Here is a 21,742-nt window from a genome sequence, read left to right on the forward strand (position 1 = left end):
TTATTTGAAAACCTTTTTTTTTCACCAAATCAAAGGTCAAATGGAGTAACCCAAAGAAACGTATTGATATTCGTGACTCAAAAATGTAAAAATACAAATACTTTTTTTTACCTTGAAAAGTATGTTTAAAAAGAAATAATTTTGAGCTGTCAAAATTAACACATTAACGCATGCGATTAATTAAAAAAGTTTAACACGTACATTTTTCTTAATCACAACTGACACATTTACTGTTAATAAAGCATAATTTAACAGCATAAACATTGGCTGGAAGGGCGGAACTTTTGTAATGTCCACCCGGTGTCATTACACTGACGTACACAACACAAACACACACACAGCAGTGATTTAGTGTCAGTGATAAAGTGATGGGGAAATGAATGCTATTTGTTGTACAAAACAAGCCCAGATTTTTCAGCCTAAGTAATTTTAATTACTCAAAGTCTAAACCAGGTGTCAAACTTGGTCCCTGGAGGGCCACATTCCAGCAGAGTTTAGCTCCAACCCTAATTAAAACACACCTGAAGCAGCTAATCAATGTCTTCAGGAGTGCTTGAAGATTACAAGGAGGCATTTTGGAGCAGGGCTGGAACTAAACTCTGCAGGGCTGCAACTAAACTCTGCAGGGCTGTGGCCCTCCAGGAACTGAGTTTGACACCCCTGGTCTAAACTATCCCCAAAACGCAAAATGAGACATTTCTGTCTGCATGTGCTTTTCATGTGGAGTTCAAGGTGGCACTTGACACCCTGACGTGAATCATGAACGCAGCTTCACGATTGCTGTAACAAAGTGGATAGCCACAGTCTGCCGGCTGATTAATATTGTGGAGGAAGAGAGTTTAAGAGATTTAATGCCCGTTGCAATGAAAATGCAACCTATGGGGAGACTAGTTCTTTCAATTAGTCAAACTCCCACTTAGACTTTGGGAAATGTTTAATGTTACTTGAATTGGGGGGCCTGGGTAGCTCAGCGAGTATTGACGCTGACTACCACCCCTGGAGTCACGAGTTCGAATCCAGGGTGTGCTGAGTGACTCCAGCCAGGTCTCCTAAGCAACCAAATTGGCCTGGTTGCTAGGGAAGGTAGAGTCACATGGGGTAACCTCCTTGTGGTCGCAATTAGTGGTTCTCACTCTCAATGGGTGCATGGTAAGTTGTGCATGGATCGCAGAGAGTAGCATGAGCCTCCACATGCAGAGTCTCTGCGATGTCATGCACGACGAGCCACGTGATTAGATGCGCGGATTGACAGTCTCAGAAGCGGAGGCAGCTGAGAATTGTCCTCCACCACCCAGATTGAGGTGAGTAACCGTGCCACCACAAGGACCTACTAAGTAGTGGGAACTGGGCATTAAAAATTGGGAGAAAAGGGAATAAAATAAATAAATAAAATTGTTACTTGAATTGGTGTTATTTTAGTGCATTTCTATCTGTATACTGTGGAAGGCTATGTTTGGAAAATATTAATAAAGCATTATATTGTTACATATTGTTTTGTTTTCTTTCCTAAGAAGGAAATAAATGCAGTTTGACAGGAAAAGAAGTATATTTAGACTCAAATTTCAGCACTTTCAAAATATGTGATTAACTAAGAAAAATGATGCGATTCAAAATTTTAATCAACTGACAGCACTAGTTTAAATACACTCCTGTGTATTTAAAGTGCAAGGAAAGTATTTTAATACCTTTAACTTGATGGTTACACCATATGACATTTAAAAAAAAAAAGAATATTTTTTTTTTTTAAATAAATGTTTTTCATAGATGTAGGAAACCAACATGGACACAAACTTGATGTAAGTATGTGATTTAAACTAGATTTTTAAAAGATTTCTCGTTTTTATATTTTAAATGATAAAACAACAGATATACTGGTAAAAAATTATGACAAAAAGTACTTGGACTCTTTTTTTGTTTTCAAACATTAGTGGAACATGTCAATAGTTAATATAAGAACTAAATATGTGGTTACTCTGCTACGACACCTGTGTTAACTTAAGGGGAACTGATTTCATACATCAGGGTCAGAAATTTAGGGGGGCTCTGGGCAAAAATGTCACATAAAATGACAAACATGCCCCCGGAATTCAAAATGTGGGGGCAAAAAAAAAAAAAAAAGCCCTCATAAAGAATAAATCTGTTTTTTATTTTTAAAGCCTAATTTAACCTAGTTCTTAATATTCTATTATAATCCTAGTTATACAAATTATGTCATAAAATATCAATTGATGTGGATTTCATAATCAGTCTTAAGAATTTATATTAATGAATCAATTTGTTGAATTTAAGTACTTGACATAAATGGATGAGACAGTTTATGTTTCAAATGGTTACCAAAAAAAATGCTCTCATAAAGGGAAAAAATGCTCCTGAAAATCACAGAAAATATTGCCCCTTAACGAAAAAGTTAATTTCTGACACTGTCATACACACACACAAAAAATTATCTTAGGACTAGATGGTTAAAAGTAATTGCAAAATAGCTCAAACAAGTGAAGTTAGCTCTGAGAAAAGGTCTAGCATCATTTATTTGCAGATGACACTTGGCTTGATCTAATGCAACGACAATACAATGTTCATACATTTTTCCATGTGGCTTAAGTGTCCGAATACTTTTTGAGGCCTCTATACAGTACAATGGTTGTAATAACAACTAATCTAAACTGTATATAAGTGCATGGTTCTAGAGCAAATAGAATACGACAGCTAGCATAGAGTAAATTAAGCATAATTAAACACTCACCTTCTGAGGGGACCTTGCTGTTGGCATGGGAGAAAGTGACCTAACATTCTTGCACAGAGATCCTATTCAACACACACAAAGGAATAAAAAAGCATGTCATGAATTGATTCATAACCAATTCTGGTGTAACTATAAGTGTTATCTCATAGCAGAAAGCTGACAATACCCATCTCAGGTGTGGGTAGATTGGGTTCACAGCGTGCTAATGCTGTATCCACAGGGATTTGGAATGGAATCATCCTCTGCAAGAGGTAAAAAAATTAAATAAAAAATTACACACCTGCAATATTGTCTTTCTCTGTAGAAGTTTGCAGAACACTGTGAACTAGACTTTATTTAAAGATAACATGATATCCAAATTAACCTGAACTGAACTAACTTTCTTAAATGTCTATTGCCTCATTGTGCACGATTCATTAGTGCGTGTTATTATTAAGAAAAACAAAATTGCATTAATAAAAGTGTACTTTCACCAACTCTAAAACATGAACCAACCTGATTTTTAAAAAGAATTTATCATATGGAATTTATATGGCATGTGAAAGTTGTATCATGTTGTCTTTTAAATAGAGGTCATAGAAGCACACCTCTACCACAGGCAGAACTGCACTGACCTGTGTGGGATCCAGAGGGCTGGGAAACATGCCACTGCAGAGTCTGTCCCGTGGAGAGAGACAGGTGTTATCTCTGGAGTGCTTGTGCTTGTCAGACGGCAGCGGAGAGGCTAATGAAGAGAAACATTTTGTTGAAAAGATACAAAATAATAGAGGAAATGAGGCAATGCTATGAAACAATGGCAATAATGTTGTGGGCTGCTGTAAGCATGGCTTGCTTTCGAGTGCCATATTGCTTATAGTCAATTGACCCCACTCACCTCTATTGCTGGAGGGGGCAGAGCTGTTTACATTGTGTGAACCAGAGTGATTTGAGCTGAGACTTGAGGTAGACGGACTGGGCTGAAAAAAAAAATAATAATTATTACGTTATTAAGTGTTTTTTTTTTCCTCTTTATGAAGTATACAGTATGTGTCACCTGATCGTTATCGCAAAATAAACCCAGACCAAACAATTATCCCAAAATAAACCGCAAAGCGGTTACCTAAAAAATGTAAGCCCAAAAGGGGTTATTTAGCAATAGTGAGTGGCTGACTGTATTTTATCCCACTTATTACATGGCCACTTTACAAATAAATAAACAGATAAACATGAAAAACTGATTTAAGTTTAAATTACAGTTTATATATGTGAGAACAAAGAGACTTCAGAGTGATTAAAAAGACTTGAACTAGCACAGCTATGTAGGAAAACGTTGCCTGGGACAATGGTCAATCAAAGTTTAGCGGTCATTATACAACAAGTTTTGACCACATAATGCTAGAATCGACCATTCAGAATCAAGTTTACCAGACAGCTGTGAAATAGTATAACCCTTTAAGATCTCTGGGTGTTTTTAAAGATTTCCTGTTTCAGTGGCATACCCAAAATTAAAGGCTTAAGGGGCAAGTGCTTGGCATAATTGGGAAGAAAACTTTTCCAGTTTTTTAATTATACAGATTATGATAAATTCTGAGACTATCAGCCTAAGAAACCACTGAAAAATCACAAAAAAACGTTTGACTCTTTTTCTTATTTTTCCAATTTGACATTATACTGTATATCTCAGGGTGTCAGTAAGGTAGTTTTGAAAAACTGCTTTGTTTTAATCCCAATCATGGCACCTGTAACTGCAATCAAATGTTATAGCATTACAAAAATTATTTATCCTAGTGTCCAAAAACATCTCCAAACAAATCAAACTAAATAATTGTACATAAGAACTATTTACACATGTAAATAAAACAATGACTAAAGGTAAGCTCTCTCTCCAAAGCATGCAGGCACGAGTAATGAGAGCTCATTCAGTTCCATTCTGTGTCATCTGAGTCATAATTAAGTCTGTGTCATGTACTTTGTGCCATACTTTTGGCCATATGTAATTAGAGTGAACTATCCTATATTTGGATGACTTCCACCTCTGGTTGCAGCGATCTGAATCCTAATATGATTGGTTTAGCATTCCATGACATTGGACAACGTACTGCATCATTTCTGATGAAATCATCTCATCCAGATAAGCTAGCGTGTTTTTAGCCAGATAGCACATTATGTGCTGTGTGCATATTGGGCTTCGTGAGGATTATCTGATGATCTATGCATCCAATTATGTTGTGTGTGTGGGCTCGTTTTAAAGATTATTGTCATGGTATGTGATATTTTATGTTCCAATTATTTTTTGTGAAATTCTTGGTGAAAAAGCGGCATAGAAGCAACACCTTTTACATGTAACATATATGAGGCAGATGTAATGTTTTATACTTCGCTATTACCCACTATATTTTGTCTGTGAATAAAACAAATAGGCTGTTGTATTCTACTCTCTGAAAGCTTTCCAACAACATATGACACATGGCTATTTAATCAGTTTGATGTTTTTAATGATTACAATAAAATGTGCAGTGCAAAATTATTCATAAATTATCAAAATTGAGCTCTTTTGATTTGTCAGCAAATTTCAAAACACTTATTCAGTTTTGGTCATAATGCCTATATGCACTGTGAAGTACTAAGCTTTATAATGATACCTATTTTGTGTTGATCAAGACTGTAGTTATTAATATTTTGAGAATTATTTTTTTCTCAGTGGGCCCATCCAAGCTTAAAAGCATAAACTAATTAAACATGTAATTTAATAATGTAACTAAAATATTGTAGTTGTTGTTCCATTGGAATTCTCACCTGCATGTTGAAGACCTCATCCGAGCTCTCTGATTGGCCGGTGATGTTGCTCACTTCGTTTGAGGCCTGTGATGACAATGAGGATGAGGAGTATCTGTTGACGGCTGGATAGCTGAGCGGACTAAAAGAGAAGTGAAAGACACAAGATCAAGAAAGTGAGGAAAAATTCAGCACACGTGTGGGTGTATTCTGAACTGTCAATCTAAAAACTTGATATACTGTATGAACATCCCAAAATCACAACTACTTGGCTGGGATTTGATCTGTATAAAACACACAGTTAATCCAACTTTTCACATGACAAACAAGTAAGTAGTCAGTATATCTATCTTTTTCTTTTCCTTCCTGCCCCTATGTGTCTCTGTTTTAAAGCATTTTATCATGTGTCTCAATAATCCTAATAAAAACCCAAACAAGGAACATATTACCAACAGTCTAGTTAACATGACACAAACCTTCGTCTTGCCACAATTCTGCCTCCTTCTGGGCTGATGGTATTAGGTACAGGGGTCCTACAGGTGCGCGGACTGCCATTGGCTAAATGCAATGGACTAACTCGTACGTAAGCAGGAAACTCTTGCGGCTGAACACCAAAATACACAAATGTTTAGACTCTGGTTCACTATTTCTGGTTGAAAATGTAATACCAGCATTTCGTAAAAATAAATGTGTATGCAAACATACTTGAATTCCCAGACTGGAGCGCATTACATGAAATTGGTCTACAAGCTTTTTATGTAACGGCTTCATATCCTGCGGGACGAATTTCTCGTGCACTGCTAAACCAAATTCCAAAATATGGGCCTGTTTGCAGACAGAGAATTTTTTATTGTTATTAGAACAAACAAAACATTTACATACAGTACACTGCCTGAGTTTTTTATTTGAGTGCCTTTTTACATAACTAAAATGTTTGACACTTCTTAATTCTGTTTTTGAAGGAATTTCCATGACTTTTCCAGTAATTTGTGATTACTAAGAATTAAATTATTTAAATTCAGACCAATTTGCTAATGAATCATTTGCGAACAGGTCTGATCAATAATTCATTGAAAACAAATTTAAAAGAATGATTCATTCCCAAATCGAACATCACTACGGATTGTGAGCACCTTACTCTGCAGTCTGCACAAACTCATTATCCAGCTTATTTTAGACATTTAAACATTTTACAGTAGAGCATAACAAGAAAAATGTATATAATAAAAATTTCCGTTGTAGTACCTGTTCAAACATCAGTTCCCTAAGACGAGTAATTTTTTCTCCGTCCTCTGGATGATTTGCGATGTAATCTTTCGCAAAGAATGCCTGCAAGAGAACATGCATAAAGCGACCTGTCAATCATTTGCGTTTAGTCAAATGGAAGCTTCACACCGTGTCCTAACTAGATGCTACACGTTAAAGCGACACAGAATAAAAGGTATATTTTCCATATATTTGTTCTAACTAGCTGTGATCGTGAGAAGTGACATTTTGTCGATCATTTGGTTTCTATTTCTGGGGTGTTGCACTGGTAGCCCTGCCCACTTTGAACTCGGATTGGTCCAAAATTTTGCTTCTCATAAGTAAATTTTGCTTCTACACAAGTCTGTGACTGTGCCGCATCGCGCAGCAGTTTTGCGTTCAGTGTGGAATGCACCTAATCTCGTCTGGTTAGGATACGGTATTACTTTCAAGGAAATCTGGGTTAATAAATAAACCCACACAATCTAATACTGTAAAATTCACTTCATGTCTCTAAGCCATTTCTGTGCTGTTAACATGCACTCCTACACATTTCTGAGAAATAATACAGCAACATTACAAAAACGTTGAGGGAATGTTTCCACAACTCTTATTTAATCTAGCATGCTCATATTCATGTGTCTGTGCCATTCCATTTCATTGGAAGATGGCACCGCAGATGGCCGTCTCGGTGTGGAGCTCTCCAATTCTTTTGTTGTTTTTGTTTGTTTGTCCTGTGTTTAGTAATTTTTTTCCAATCAGTTCTCCCAGTGACAAACTGCTGAACATGCGGCAGCACATACCAGACAATCTTTTCCAGTTTTTTGACTATTCAGATGTTTTGCTGGACATTTTAGTCAGAGGCACAGCTGTGTTAAGCACGCTATGAGACGCAGGCAAGGGAAGCAAGCCAGCGCACTGGTCAAGCTTGTACAGCGCGGCTTTCGAACAATGCTGCTGAGTATTCATCTTGCGAATCCCCGCTCTCTCCCTAACAAAACGAATGAACTACATCTCCTCACCCGTACAAACAAGGACTTTTCAAACTCTGCTGCCTTGTGCTTCACAAAAACATGGCTGTGTGAAGCCATTCCGGACAGTGCATTACATCTGCTGGGCTTTCGGCTGTTCAGAGCGGATCACATTGCGGAGTTAATGGGGAAAATGAAAGGTGGTGGAACATGCTTTTACATCAATGAAAGTTGGTGTACAGATGTAACTATGTTAAAGAAGATGTGCTGTCCTAATTTGGAAGTGCTCATTATCAACTGTAAGCCTTTCTATTCGCTATGTGAGTTTTCCTTGTTTATTCTGGTGAGTGTTTATATTTCTCCACACGTGTGCGTGAATTCAGCGCTGCAACAGCTGGCTGATCAGATCACAGACACAGAGCAACAACACCCGGACTCACTTATTATTATTCTCGGTGATTTTAACAAAGCCAACCTCACCCGTGAACTGCCAAAATACAGACAGCACATTACATGCCCCACCAGGGACAGAAATTTACTGGACCACTGCTACACAACATTATAGGATGCATATCGCTCTGTACCTAGAGCAGCTTTGGGACTCTCTGATCATTGTCTGGTTCATCTTCTTCCAACCTACAGGCAGAATCTAAAATCAGCTAAACCTGTAGTAAAGACTGTAAATAGATGAGCCAATGAAGCAGAGCTGGAACTACAAGCATGCTTTGACTGCACTGATTGGAGTGTTTTTGAAGCTGCAGACACCAATCTGGATGAGCTCACAGATACTGTAACATCATATATCAGTTTCTGTGAGGATATGTGCATTCCTACTAGGACTTATTTAACGTTTAACAATGACAAACCATGGTTTACAGGAAAACTCAGACAGCTTCATCATGCCAAAGAGGATGCTTACTGAAGCGGGGATAATATCTTGTATAATCAGATCCCCTCCCCCCCCACCGCATTTCAACTTTGCACTTAAGATCTGTGAAGAGGAGGTGTGCCGGGTCTTCCGGAAACAAAAGACAAGGAAAGCACAGTGCCCAGACGGTGTTTCTCCTACTTGTCTAAAATCCTGTGCTGACCAGCTGACCCCCATCTTCACACAGATCTTCAACAGATCACTGGAGCAGTGTGAAGTTCCCTGCTGCTTTAATGCTCCACTATCATCCCTGTCCCAAAGAAACCCAAGATCAAAGGACTTAATGACTACAGAACCGTCGCTCTGATATCTGTGGTCATGAAGTCATTTGAAAGACTGGTGTTGGCCCACCTGAAGGACATCACTGGACCCTTTCTAGATCCCCTTCAATTTGCTTATAGAGCAAACAGGTCTGTGGATGATGCAGTCAACATGGGATTGCATCATATCCTGCAACATTTGGACTGACCAGGGACATATGATCCTTTTTGTGGACTTCAGTTCGGCTTTCAACACCATCATCCCAGCTCTCCTATGGAAAAAATTAACCCAGCTCTCTGTTCCCACATCTGTCTGCCAGTAGATCACCAGCTTTCTGACAGACAGGCAGCAGATAGTGAGACTGGGGAAATTCACTTCCAGCACATGCACGATCAGCACTGGTGCCCCCCAGGGATGTATGCTCTCCCCACTACTGTTCTCCCTGTATACCAACGACTGCACCGCCAAGGACCCCTCTGTCAAGCTCCTGAAGTTTGCAGACAACACTACTGTCATCGGCCTCATCCAAGATGACGACGAGTCTGCATACAGAAGGGAGGTTAAACGGCTGGCTCACTGGTGCAGTCATAACAACCTGGAGCTCAACACGCTCAAAACAGTGGAGATGATTGTGGACTTTAGGAGGAACACCCCAACACTGACCCCACTCACCATTCTAAACAGCACTATGGCAGCAGTGGAGTCATTCAGGTTCCTGGGCACTACCATCTCACAGGACCTGAAGTGGGAGACCCACATTGACTCCACTGTGAAAAAGGCCTAGCACAGGTTGTACTTCTTCGCCAGTTGAGGAAGTTCAACCTGCCACAGACGCTGCTAATCCAGTTTTACTCAGCAGTCATTGAGTCTGTCCTCTGCACTTCAATAACTGTCTGGTTTGGCTCAGCTACGAAATCGGACATCAGAAGACTACAAAGGACAGTTTGAACTGCTGAGCGGATTATTGGTTGCCCCTTGCCCTCCCTTCAAGAACTGTACACTTCCAGAGTGAGGAAAAGGGCTGGTAAAATCACTCTGGACCCCACTCACCCAGCCCACTACCTTTCTGAACTCTTGCCTTCTGGCTGATGCTACAGAGCACTGAGCACCAGAACCGTCAGGCACGAAAACCCTTTTCCATTTCTCTTTTTTACCCTCAGGCTATCCATCTCATGAACAGTTCAAAACTATACTATAATTACGAGCAATACACAGCCTAATCAATTATATTATTTAACATATTCTACCTCTTCTACATTACATTCCCTTGCACTGTATATAACAGATTTTTATTTGTACATACTATGTATATTTTTTGTCTTATTGTGTATTTCTATATATATATATATATATATATATATATATATATATATATATATATATATATATATATTTCTATTCGCTTTTTATTTTTATTCTATTTATTTTATTTTATTTTTATTATTATCTCTGTCTTGTTGTTGTATTGTTGTGCACTGAAAGCTTTTGTCACCAAGAAAAATTCCTTGTATGTGGAAGCATACTTGGCAATAAAGCTCATTCTCATTCTGATTTTGATCCAGCTTTCAAAGCAAAGTGACTAGAACTGTACCCGGTGCTCTGTAGTAAACTCATAATCTTTGCAGTGAGGTGCATGCTGGGATGCCGGAGGACTCCTGCAGTTAGCCATTCCCTTTTAATAGCCTTAGTTGAAGCTCATGCTCACCAAAGGCCAGTGCTCAACATGCCGTTGCTTGGCAACTGTCAGAGATACACGCAGTTACCGGTTCTATGAAGTGTGATGATAAGGGGTATTCATTAAATATCCACTGGATGCTCTTTTGAGGGTTTAGCTGAAAGCAACAGCCAAAATCAGTCTTTCATCTTGCTATGAGGAATGAGGTTAAATCGCTGTCAGGACACTCAAACCATTAATCATTGTATTAAAGTATCTTCTGATGTAAAAATCTGTTCCACATGTCTATACATTATAGCTACTCTATCTACACTCTAGTCCTTTCATGTTGTCAAGACTCTTAGACATATGCGAAATTGGATCTGAAATGATCCAAGATCTCTATTTTTACTTCCTCATTTAATACATTTTTGATCCAGTTTCTAAGGCAGTGAAATAACAAGCAAATCAACTAGATTCTGAAGAAAATGTGAGGGGTGCTTGTCTGTTCAACTTGCTGACATGAATGCAAGAGTGTTTTGGGGTATTTTCTTAGGGCAATGCTAGGTGGTTGCTTGAGTGTTCTGGGAGGTTGTTACTGAAAATTAAGTTTTCAAATGAAAATGGATTAGTATGGATGTGACCTTAGGAAGCAGCTACTAAAACCTCCACCTCTAAACCAAGACCCAGTGAAACTGGATGACAACCAGATTCACCAGGCACTCCATCCATTCCCTTACCTCCTGGTATCGAGCCAGTCCTCCATTGACAGCGGCGTCAATGACTCCGTTCAGGCACATGGTGAGAGGGTTGATGTTGAGCATCTGCCTCATCTGACACTGAGCGATCAGCGTTCTCAACTGCAGCGTCTTATTTTCAATCACTTCGCTGGCATTCTCTAAGGGACTCATCTCCACCTACACAGAAAGCACACTGAGGTTAGATTTCTCTGTTCCTCATATAGGGGGTTTTCGATCTTGAGGGTAGTTACTTTAAATTAATGACAGTGGCTAAGTACTCAAAAAACAACTTCAAGCCTCGTTTCTGATCTGCTGTGTATAGTGCTCATGATTTATCAAAGGAAAAAAAAATGCTTTAAAAAGTTATGACTCACCAATTCCCTTTTCTCAACTTCAAACCAGCGAGAGATGCCAGGAAGACTCTGAGCAAGGGTCAGTGTTGTCCTTTCAACCCACAGGCTCTACAACACAACACAAACAACGTGAATAAAACTGCATGTTTACTTTTAGAAAATGTCATTACTTCTACACAAAATATAACCCATGTAAATATAACCCATGGATGGATGGATGGATACTTATTTGGATAATTGCTTGGATGGATGGATAGATGGATGCTTGGATGTTTGGTTGGATGGATGGATGGTTGGATGGATAAATGCTTGGAGGAATAGATGGGTGGTTGGATGGATGCTTGGATGGATGGATAAATGCTTGGTTGGATGTATGGATGGATGGATGGATGAATGGATGTATGGATCTCCACTAGACCTTAAACTCATTCTCCTTGTCCTTGGTGCCCTTGTGAAAAGGTCTGTCATAGCGGAACCTCCAAATATGGTTGACTTTGTAGAAGCTCTTGATGTTATTGGGAACTCCGTCTCTCTGCAGCACATCCTGGTTTTCAGGAACAGGACTAACAGCATAGATCTGCAGATCTGAATCATGGCTAGTTAAGGGATGTACAAAGCGCATATGGTTTTCACATGGTCAAAATGACATTTTCAAAATGCACTTCCATACACAATATAACAACTCCTGAATAAGTTCAATATACAATCCCATAAGGCAGAAAAAACAAGTGAACCTCTTCAATATTGAAATTGTTTCTTATTACTTCAAGGCAACAAAGACATTAAATGGAGAGCAAATGGAGACTTTTGCTTAATTATTCTACTTTTAAGATTATTCTCCTGAGAAAAAGACTTTAGTAATCTCACATACTGTATTCTAGAGCTTTCGAAGAGATCTCAACAATGTTGCAAACTGTAATTTGCCAAGATCCCAAAGTCTGCAATCAAAAGTCAGAGATTTCAATATGAACTAAAAGGTTTCTCATCGATTTCTTCCAAAACCAACTTATCTGAGCTATGCAATCCACATTAAAGGAATGTTCTGGGTTCAATACAAGATAAGCTCAATTAACAGAATTTTTGAATAATGTTGAGTTCCACAAAAATAATTTCGACTCGCCCCTTGTTGTTTACTAAAAAAAAATGCAGTTACAGTAAGGCACTTACAATGGAAGTGAATGGGGCCAGTCCATAAACACAAAATGCACAAGATGTAAACATTATACGTGTTAACATGATTTTAACATTTACAGATTGGCCCCACTCCTTTCCATTGTAAGTGCGTTACTGTAACAGCAATTTTTCTTTTCTTTTCTTTCTTTTCTCCCCAATTTGGAATGCCCAATTCCCAATGCGCAAGTCCTCGTGGTGGCATAGTGACTCGCCTCAATCCGGGTGGCAGAGGACGAATCTCAGTTGCCTCCGCGTCTGAGACCGTCAATCCGTGCATCTTATCGCGTGGCTTGTTGAGTGCGTTACCGCGGAGACCTAGCACGTGTGGAGGCTTCACGCTATTCTCCGTGGCATCCACGTACAACTCACCAAGCGCCCCATCGAGAGCGAGAACCACATTATAGTGACCACGAGGAGGTTAACCCAACGTGACTCTACCCACCCTAGCAACCGGGCCAATTTGGTTGCTTAGGAGACCTGGCTGGAGTCACTCAGCACGCCCTGGATTCGAACTCGTGACTCCAGGTGTGGTAGTCAGCATCTTTACTTGCTAAGCTACCTAATTTTTCTTATTTTTAAATAAAGGAAGTGTCTAATAAATTATTTTTTGTGCAAATGAACACTATGCCACAAATTCTGTTGTTAATAGACCAATACTTTGGCAACATCACCGCCTACATCACATACGGTAGTGGTGGCAAAAAGTATGGAGCAAACAGTAAACCAAATCTGTAGTTAGCTGACATAACCGTTCTTAAAATGTTAGCTGTTACCTTTAAAATGTCTGGTTAAGCTAAATGAAATGTTGTGCTGTGTTGTTGGCTGTCAAAATCACAATGGCAAAAACTGAGGGTTTCACTTTGATCGGATTCCATCAACAGAGCTGAATGGACTGAGGAGATCATTTCCAACTCACGGCTAACTCAGCGAACATTTTATTACTGGTATGTTATTAACTAATTTCATTATAATAATAGTATAGCTAAGAATATTTCTGTATTTATGATGGCTTTGTGCTGTACTTTCATTTAATTGATGATTCAAACTAGCTGTGTTAATAGCAATAGTGTACCCAAACCTAGCTAGCTTTGAACCTGAAGGTTAATTTTATTTTATATTAACTTTTAGCGATATTTAGAGGAGCTAGCTAGAGCTAGCTGTCTAATCTGTCAAATCTAACACAACAGTTTGCTGGTGTCATGATCAATTGAGTCTACCCGGTAAATCGAGTCCCCATATGACATCACAGCGATTCCATTGGCTCAAAGAGCTAATAACTGGTACTCTATTCAGTGCCTGATTAAAAATCTTACAAATTCACTTTATGGTGTATGCAGTTTTAACTATGTAAGTATAACATTTAATGTCTTTTAAATCACATGTTACATATAATAATATATAACTGAAGTTATAGATTGTGAAATTAAAGATGTGTCGTTGTTTGTGTTTTTCAGTTAGCCTAGACTTCAATGACATGCTATCACTATAACATTATAGGTTTTTGCTCAGGCATTACAAACGGTTGCCCCCATGGGGACTCGATTTACTGGGTAGACTAAATTTATAATGACACTGGCTTTCTGCCACCACTTACTGCAAATGCGCTGCAATGTTTTTAAACAATGGTATTGGTCCACAGACCTTATTCACGCTAGCGCCATCTTTGATTTTTAATGGGAATGACAACGAGGCTGTGAGGAATAGATGTACAGTCTCTTCAATGGGCTGTACTGCAGTTTAAAGTGTTTTTGGATCATTCTGCAGACAAAACATTGATAAAATATTTGTCCAAGAACATTCAGTATGAGTTGTGGAAAATCAGATGTGATCTAGGAGCTTTATTCAGCTTTATACTGTTCATGCCGTTAAAGAGATGGTAAGTCTATTCCTCAGAGCTTCATTGCCAATCCCATTAAAAATCAAAGATGGCGCTACTGTGAATAAGGTCTGAACTGGTATTGAACTGAGAACATTCCAGAGCACTATACTCTTACTGAATGTCAACAACTGTCCCATTTCTATTTAGATTTTTCCTTTACAATTTTAGGAGAAACATCTAAGACAAAGTTAATGCTTAAATAAAACATAACTGAGAACTTCAGACAACCTCTGAGCAACAAAATTTTCCTCTGGAATAAATAAGTTTCACCCTGTCATAACCCTATGCCAAACACAAACTCAAGCTATCTGATCATTAGAGCAGCTGGTGTGACTACAGAGAGAAGGGGTCATGGAGAAGCATGTACTTCAGATGCTGATCTAATTAGAAGCAATGCTACTGGCTGACAACCAACAATTTACACCCATCCAAACAGCTGCCCCATTAGCTGTTCCCTGTTCTTTAACTGTACTTTTCCCAAAACCAGCCCTGCCAACCACCACAGCATCCCAATTTACTCCAGGCCAGTTCATCTTAGCATTCAGATCTGTGAACACTTGAGGAGCATGTTTGCGATCACAAGATATGAAGCGAGAACATGTACTGTATAAAATAAACAAATCCAATTAATTGGAGCGCAAAATGTGTTTTTTAGTGAAAATACAGAGGTACTGATTAGGATACACTGTGCATCCGCCTGATGGATGGTCTGGTCGGGCAGGTTAGCGTGCTGCATAGCGATGGCATGAGGAAACTCACTGAGCATCCTCTGCTGAAATGCCTCCAGACGCTCGTAATCATTCCCTCGACACACAAACTCTTTATTCTGCAGGCAGACAACACACACAGACAAAAATAATGAAGAATGGCAAAAGTGACAGACAGAGAACTTGCTAAAATGCAGATTGAATGAGAATAAAATTCCATTCCAGTTTCTTTCCTCAGACACTTTTCCACCTCCATACTTGTATACATACATCTGATGTGAAAAAGTAGAGCATATAGTTCATTAAATGTGGAATGTTGCAAATTATATATTGCAAATTGGAGATGGTAACCGTGAGTTCCAGAAGCTAAGTGAGCCCTCTAGAGGGTTATAGATATATTACATATACAGGACCACACTGTTATAAATAGAATGGACCTTTTGCACAGAGTTTGGTGTATTTCTGCTTTAACTAAGTGGTGTAAATCAAGGAAACTATTCAACACTGCTACAATGGAATCTGAGTCAATACCAGCATCCCCATGTTTACTGATTACATCTGATTTGATTTATTTATTTTTTTTTAAAGATGCCGATAAGGGGTAAAATGTTTTATAAAGGATATCTCTTCAATTGTGAGAGTGAGTATGATTATTTCCTTGTTTTAAATATATATATATATATATATATATATATATATAAAACAAATAAATAAGAAAATAAATCACACACACACACTGTATGTCTATATATATATAAATGTATATATACAGGTGCATCTCAATAAATTAGAATGTCGTGGAAAAGTTCATTTATTTCAGTAATTCAACTCAAATTGTGAAACTCGTGTATTAAATAAATTCAGTGCACACAGACTGAAGTAGTTTAAGTCTTTGGTTCTTTTAATTGTGATGATTTTGGCTCACATTTAACAAAAACCCACCAATTCACTATCTCAACAAATTAGAATATGGTGACATGCCAATCAGCTAATCAACTCAAAACACCTGCAAAGGTTTCCTGAGCCTTCAAAATGGTCTCTCAGTTTGGTTCACTAGGCTACACAATCATGGGGAAGACTGCTGATCTGACAGTTGTCCAGAAGACAATCATTGACACCCTTCACAAGGAGGGTAAGCCACAAACATTCATTGCCAAAGAAGCTGGCTGTTCACAGAGTGCTGTATCCAAGCATGTTAACAGAAAGTTGAGTGGAAGGAAAAAGCGTGGAAGAAAAAGATGCACAACCAACCGAGAGAACCGCAGCCTTATGATTGTCAAGCAAAATCGATTCAAGAATTTGGGTGAACTTCACAAGGAATGGACTGAGGCTGGGGTCAAGGCATCAAGAGTCACCACACACAGACGTGTCAAGGAATTTGGCTACAGTTGTCGTATTCCTCTTGTTAAGCCACTCCTGAACCACAGACAACGTCAGAGACGTCTTACCTGGGCTAAGGAGAAGAAGAACTGGACTGTTGCCCATTGTTCCAAAGTCCTCTTTTCAGATGAGAGCAAGTTTTGTATTTCATTTGGAAACCAAGGTCCTAGAGTCTGGAGGAAGGGTGGAGAAGCTCATAGCCCAAGTTGCTTGAAGTCCAGTGTTAAGTTTCCACAGTCTGTGATGATTTGGGGTGCAATGTCATCTGCTGGTGTTGGTCCATTGTGTTTTTTGAAAACCAAAGTCACTGCACCCGTTTACCAAGAAATTTTGGAGCACTTCATGCTTCCTTCTGCTGACCAGCTTTTTAAAGATGCTGATTTCATTTTCCAGCAGGATTTGGCACCTGCCCACACTGCCAAAAGCACCAAAAGTTGGTTAAATGACCATGGTGTTGGTGTGCTTGACTGGCCAGCAAACACACCAGACCTGAACCCCATAGAGAATCTGAATTTATTTAATACACGAGTTTCACAATTTGAGTTGAATTACTGAAATAAATGAACTTTTCCACGACATTCTAATTTATTGAGATGCACCTGTACACTGTATACTGTATATTATATTCATTCTCTATAGCATGTATTATGAAATTGTTTAAAAAAAAATTGCATTAAATGTACCTCATTACTAAGATCAAAATCAAATTTAGAAAAACAATAATTTACTATAATAATTTTAGATATGTTGCTTGGAGGCAACATCATGCTACAATGGAAAGAAATTAATAAAATGTTTATTTCGTATAATTTATTTAATATATTTGATGTGTGATATTGCTAATTACATTTTTAACTAGTTCTGACAATAATTAACTGCTTCGTATAAATGGTTACATGCCTTTACATACACTTTCAAATACAGCAACAGTAAATTTGGCATCCTTTTCTCATAATCCATCTTTCTTTTAAATTTTTCCCCTTTTGGAAAGTTGTAGAAACTTTATAAAGGATTTTTTCTTTTGCGGTTACCAGTGTTAATTTTTTGTTCGTTTTTTGTTTGTCATGGTTTTAGTCTTTTGATGAAAATGTCTTTTAAATTTAGTCAATATTTATACATGTCATATTTATTCATTTTAGTCAGTTTTACTCTAACTAAAATGGCATATACTTTTAGTTAAATAAAATAACATATTTTAGTTAACGATAATGTGGTGAAATGACAATAATGTGTCAGACTGTAACAAACTCTGTTTGAAAAATCTGTTAAAACTCTTGAAATAATTGCATAAAATTAATATACTGAAGTATTACCTATATAAGCAACTGTATTCTGAGTTCTTCATGCTTTAAAGAACACACTGACCGTGTTTTAGCCAGTTTAGGTTGCATGAAGCGTGGAAACAGCGGATTCACAACGCAAGTTACGCATTTTGACAAGAACGTAACTTAGTTCAAGTTCACCTGTTCATTCTCTTGATTGTCTGTGCAGATCTAAGTTTTAATATTACATATATGTTGTGGATATAGTGATTGACCTCATGTATAAATAGGATGCGTTTGAGTGAGGTAATTCATTTGTAATTCATTTGTAATGGGGTTTATTTTGCCGGTGGTCCCCGAAATGGATTATTGGATTAGATGAATCAATTCTTTCGAGAATTTTCTTTTTCTAACAGATGTTTCTCCTTCTGTTTGTTATAACTTTGCAAGATAATGTTTCCCATCATATTTTCATCAACAGCATGTTCTGATTAAAATTGTTTAATTTTCATCATGATGTGTCTTTATCATCTCGTCTTCAGTGGGTAAAACTGACAATAACATTTGCCATTGTCTCCCATTAACCTGCTATAGTTTACCTCCATGTTCCATACCCAAAAGTGTGAAAAGGGTCCATTTATGAATTAGAGAACAGTATCTGTAACATATTCACTTCAAACAATAAGCCCTTAAATGCAAATTTGAATAAATAACCGGAACTTGAATAATACATTTGCCATACTCGCTCCAAGAGCCATATATACAATACATTTGAATATCAAGGTTTGTTGTAGAAATGTCATAAGCACTTTCAAAATTGCTTGAAAAGCTTTACCCTTAAAAAGAAGGGGAACTTCTTGCCGTAGAAGCCGACTCTGAAGAACTCGGGCTCTAGCCGCTGCTGGTTTATTATTTTGTCATAAAACGAGGCTTCCATCATCTATCAAAGATGCAAATAAAACACACCATTGACCACAATGTAAAGCAAACAACTTTTAATATGACAAATTACTGTCACAATCTGTGATTCAATCGACTGATTAACAGACTCAGGCAAAATAAAACAATTTGGTAAGTTAAGAGGTTAAAGCGAAACGCTTCATTAAGATAACAATTGGCCATATGCTTATAGACTATAACAACTTCATCTACTTCATATAAACACTACAATTTTCAGCTATTGCAAACAAAAAGCTTAAGAGAAATCTTTATTTACCATCTGTATTATTAGCCTAATGTGGATTTCTGAATTGTAGGCAAAACACTACATGGATGTGCCAAGTGCGAACAGGAAATTCTTACCCTCATTTTGCTGAGGTTCCTGTAATCGTAATAAGTCTCATACTGATTGGCCAACTCTCGACACAGTATGATGCAGTTTTCCCAGCACTAGAAGGAAACAGTTCAACAGTGAAACAGCACAATAATCCAACATACATAAAAGTAAATTTACATTATAAACAATACTCCCTTGCTCTTATCAAAAATGGTTGAATAATAAGCTATGAGTTATAGAAGAAAAAGTGAAAACAATGCTTCCTCGAGACTAAACCAATATCTTAAGTCTCAAGATCCTTCATTTTTAAGCCGCATTGAAATCATTTAAATTAGATTATGCAGCAAAACAGAAAGGACAGGAACTTGAAGTGAGAGAGAGAGCAGGATCGAGGACTCACTTTCCCCCTGTCAAAATTGTGTATAATGGTGAGATGGAGGCATTCCTTTCTGTGCCACTCGCTCTGCATGGGGTACGTCAGGAACTCTCTGAGGGGCCGTTCAGTCCACTCCAACAGCTCATCATACAGCAGGAGGGTGTACGACGCCTCTGCAAACACAAACACACACATACACACACACACACAGAGTCAATAACCATTGCACAAACAAAATATGTGAAATAAATGAAATAAACAAATATTGATTATTGCAGAAACTGATTCGTTTTTTGGACACTCTCATAATGGTAATAGCATATTCTTGGAGATCCATGTAAATACTACATTATTTTAGTATATAGCACATCAACATATCATTGGAACTGCCAGTTGGGTGAAATATATCAACACAGATCTTCTGAGGGATTTTACCGGTGTAATTCTGTGCCTTCAGGTGCAGCTCATAGAGCTTGTGAATATAACGGATGTACATCTCTTCTTTATTCAACTCGGTTTTGTAGAAGTTCTGATGAGTGAGAGAGACGAAAAGAACAGTGTGATGCTGGAATGGTACACATACCAGCCTTTTCTATATAAATATTAAATAACTAAGTAGAATCTGCTTAGACAAAATCAGCAAAACAAACCAGAAGGTTGACTGTACATCCCATCGTTTTTCCATCAACCTCTCCAATCTTCATACAGTCCCTGTGAAGAGAGGTAGGGCTATTTGATCCATAGAAAATGTGTGTTTGTACTGTATGCTATATATGATCTCTGTATGTATGGAGGTGAGTGGGTGTGCCCATGTTACCTGTAATCCAGTAATCTTTCCATAAGACGTGTGACAGTAGCAATGTGGGAAACGCCGCTCTCTCTCCAGGTCTCTCTCTCGATCTTTTTCAAGAGACTGAAGCATGCACACAAACAAACATTGCTGCGCATGTATTTAATTAACTTATTAAAATGCATAGATTTTAAAAACCCTTGACAATTTAAATTCTGAATGGCTGGCTTGAAACAATAGACACATTTCTGTTACACAGTCACAAACTATAATATGTTATTTTCTTAAAGGAATAATCCGGCTTCAATACAAGTTAAACACAATCGACAGCATTTGTGGCACAATGCTGATTACCACAACAATTTATTTAGACTTGCACCTTCTTTTCTTAAAAAAAAAAAAAAAAAAAAAAAAAAGCACAAATCTGGATTCCAGTGAGACACTTACAATGTAAATGAGTGGGACCAATCTATAAACATTAAAATATTCACTATTTAAAAAGTATAGCCACAAGATATAATCAGTATGCATGTTAACATGATTTTAGTTGATAAAATCACTTACTAACCTTTTCTGTGTAAAGTTATAGACAATTTTACAACTTCATTACCATGATGATATAATGTCAACAGACCCTAAAATGATGATTTAAACAACTTTACAGTTCAAATAATACATGAGTTTTAACAGAAGAATTAATGTAAGTGCTTTTATAAAATTTTAAGCTTCACATTTCTGTGTTTAAACCCTTCAAAAATTGGCCCCATTCACTTCCATTGTAAGTGTCTCACTGCGACCTTGATTTTCAATATTATGCCACAAATGCTGTCAATTGAGCTTAACTATTGAACCCGGAATATTCCTTTAATACAAGTTTGTCTTACCTTGGATATGGACCAAACAATGGAATTCTAATGCAAAAAAAAATAAAATAAATAAATAATACCATTAATTTTTAGTTAATATATACAAGCACTTTATAAGTAGATGTTTTTTTCTACTATATAATCTACAAAAACACTTCATTCCAGTTGCAAGATCTTTAGGAATCTGAAAGGAGACTCACATGTTGTTAAAGAGTTCTCTGTAAGTCTCGTCTCCTTTGCCTTCTGACAACAGACTGTCTAGTTTGTCGATCAGTTTGGCCTCCACCTTTATAGCGACAACCCAGAAAAAGACATCAGTGATGTATAAACTTAAATATCAAAAAAAAAAAAATCTCCAAAATGTTTCATATTTCCTTTCCTTCC

At 37.7% G+C, this 21,742-nt stretch overlaps 1 protein-coding gene across 3 annotated transcripts in view; it reads right to left on the reverse strand.

Moving 5' to 3' along the window:
- Nucleotides 1–21,742, reverse strand: part of LOC127436105 (dedicator of cytokinesis protein 4-like) — a 100,803-nt gene that overhangs the window by 4,139 nt on the left and 74,922 nt on the right. For all 3 annotated transcript variants that reach the window (XM_051690039.1, XM_051690040.1, XM_051690041.1), the window contains 20 exons: nt 21,559–21,644; nt 21,377–21,403; nt 20,520–20,615; nt 20,353–20,413; nt 20,138–20,231; nt 19,727–19,875; nt 19,353–19,439; nt 18,886–18,990; nt 15,386–15,527; nt 12,068–12,234; nt 11,671–11,757; nt 11,297–11,473; nt 6,743–6,826; nt 6,203–6,322; nt 5,974–6,101; nt 5,519–5,639; nt 3,618–3,699; nt 3,358–3,467; nt 2,910–2,985; nt 2,744–2,805 (listed from right to left, as the gene is read on the reverse strand). In XM_051690039.1, coding sequence (XP_051545999.1) covers nt 2,744–2,805; nt 2,910–2,985; nt 3,358–3,467; nt 3,618–3,699; nt 5,519–5,639; nt 5,974–6,101; nt 6,203–6,322; nt 6,743–6,826; nt 11,297–11,473; nt 11,671–11,757; nt 12,068–12,234; nt 15,386–15,527; nt 18,886–18,990; nt 19,353–19,439; nt 19,727–19,875; nt 20,138–20,231; nt 20,353–20,413; nt 20,520–20,615; nt 21,377–21,403; nt 21,559–21,644 — 2,061 coding nt within the window. The remainder of the gene's footprint in view (nt 1–2,743; nt 2,806–2,909; nt 2,986–3,357; nt 3,468–3,617; nt 3,700–5,518; nt 5,640–5,973; nt 6,102–6,202; nt 6,323–6,742; nt 6,827–11,296; nt 11,474–11,670; nt 11,758–12,067; nt 12,235–15,385; nt 15,528–18,885; nt 18,991–19,352; nt 19,440–19,726; nt 19,876–20,137; nt 20,232–20,352; nt 20,414–20,519; nt 20,616–21,376; nt 21,404–21,558; nt 21,645–21,742) is intronic.

The sequence above is a fragment of the Myxocyprinus asiaticus genome, chromosome 46 (assembly GCF_019703515.2).
Source record: "Myxocyprinus asiaticus isolate MX2 ecotype Aquarium Trade chromosome 46, UBuf_Myxa_2, whole genome shotgun sequence".
NCBI classification, from domain to species: Eukaryota; Metazoa; Chordata; class Actinopteri; order Cypriniformes; family Catostomidae; genus Myxocyprinus; species Myxocyprinus asiaticus.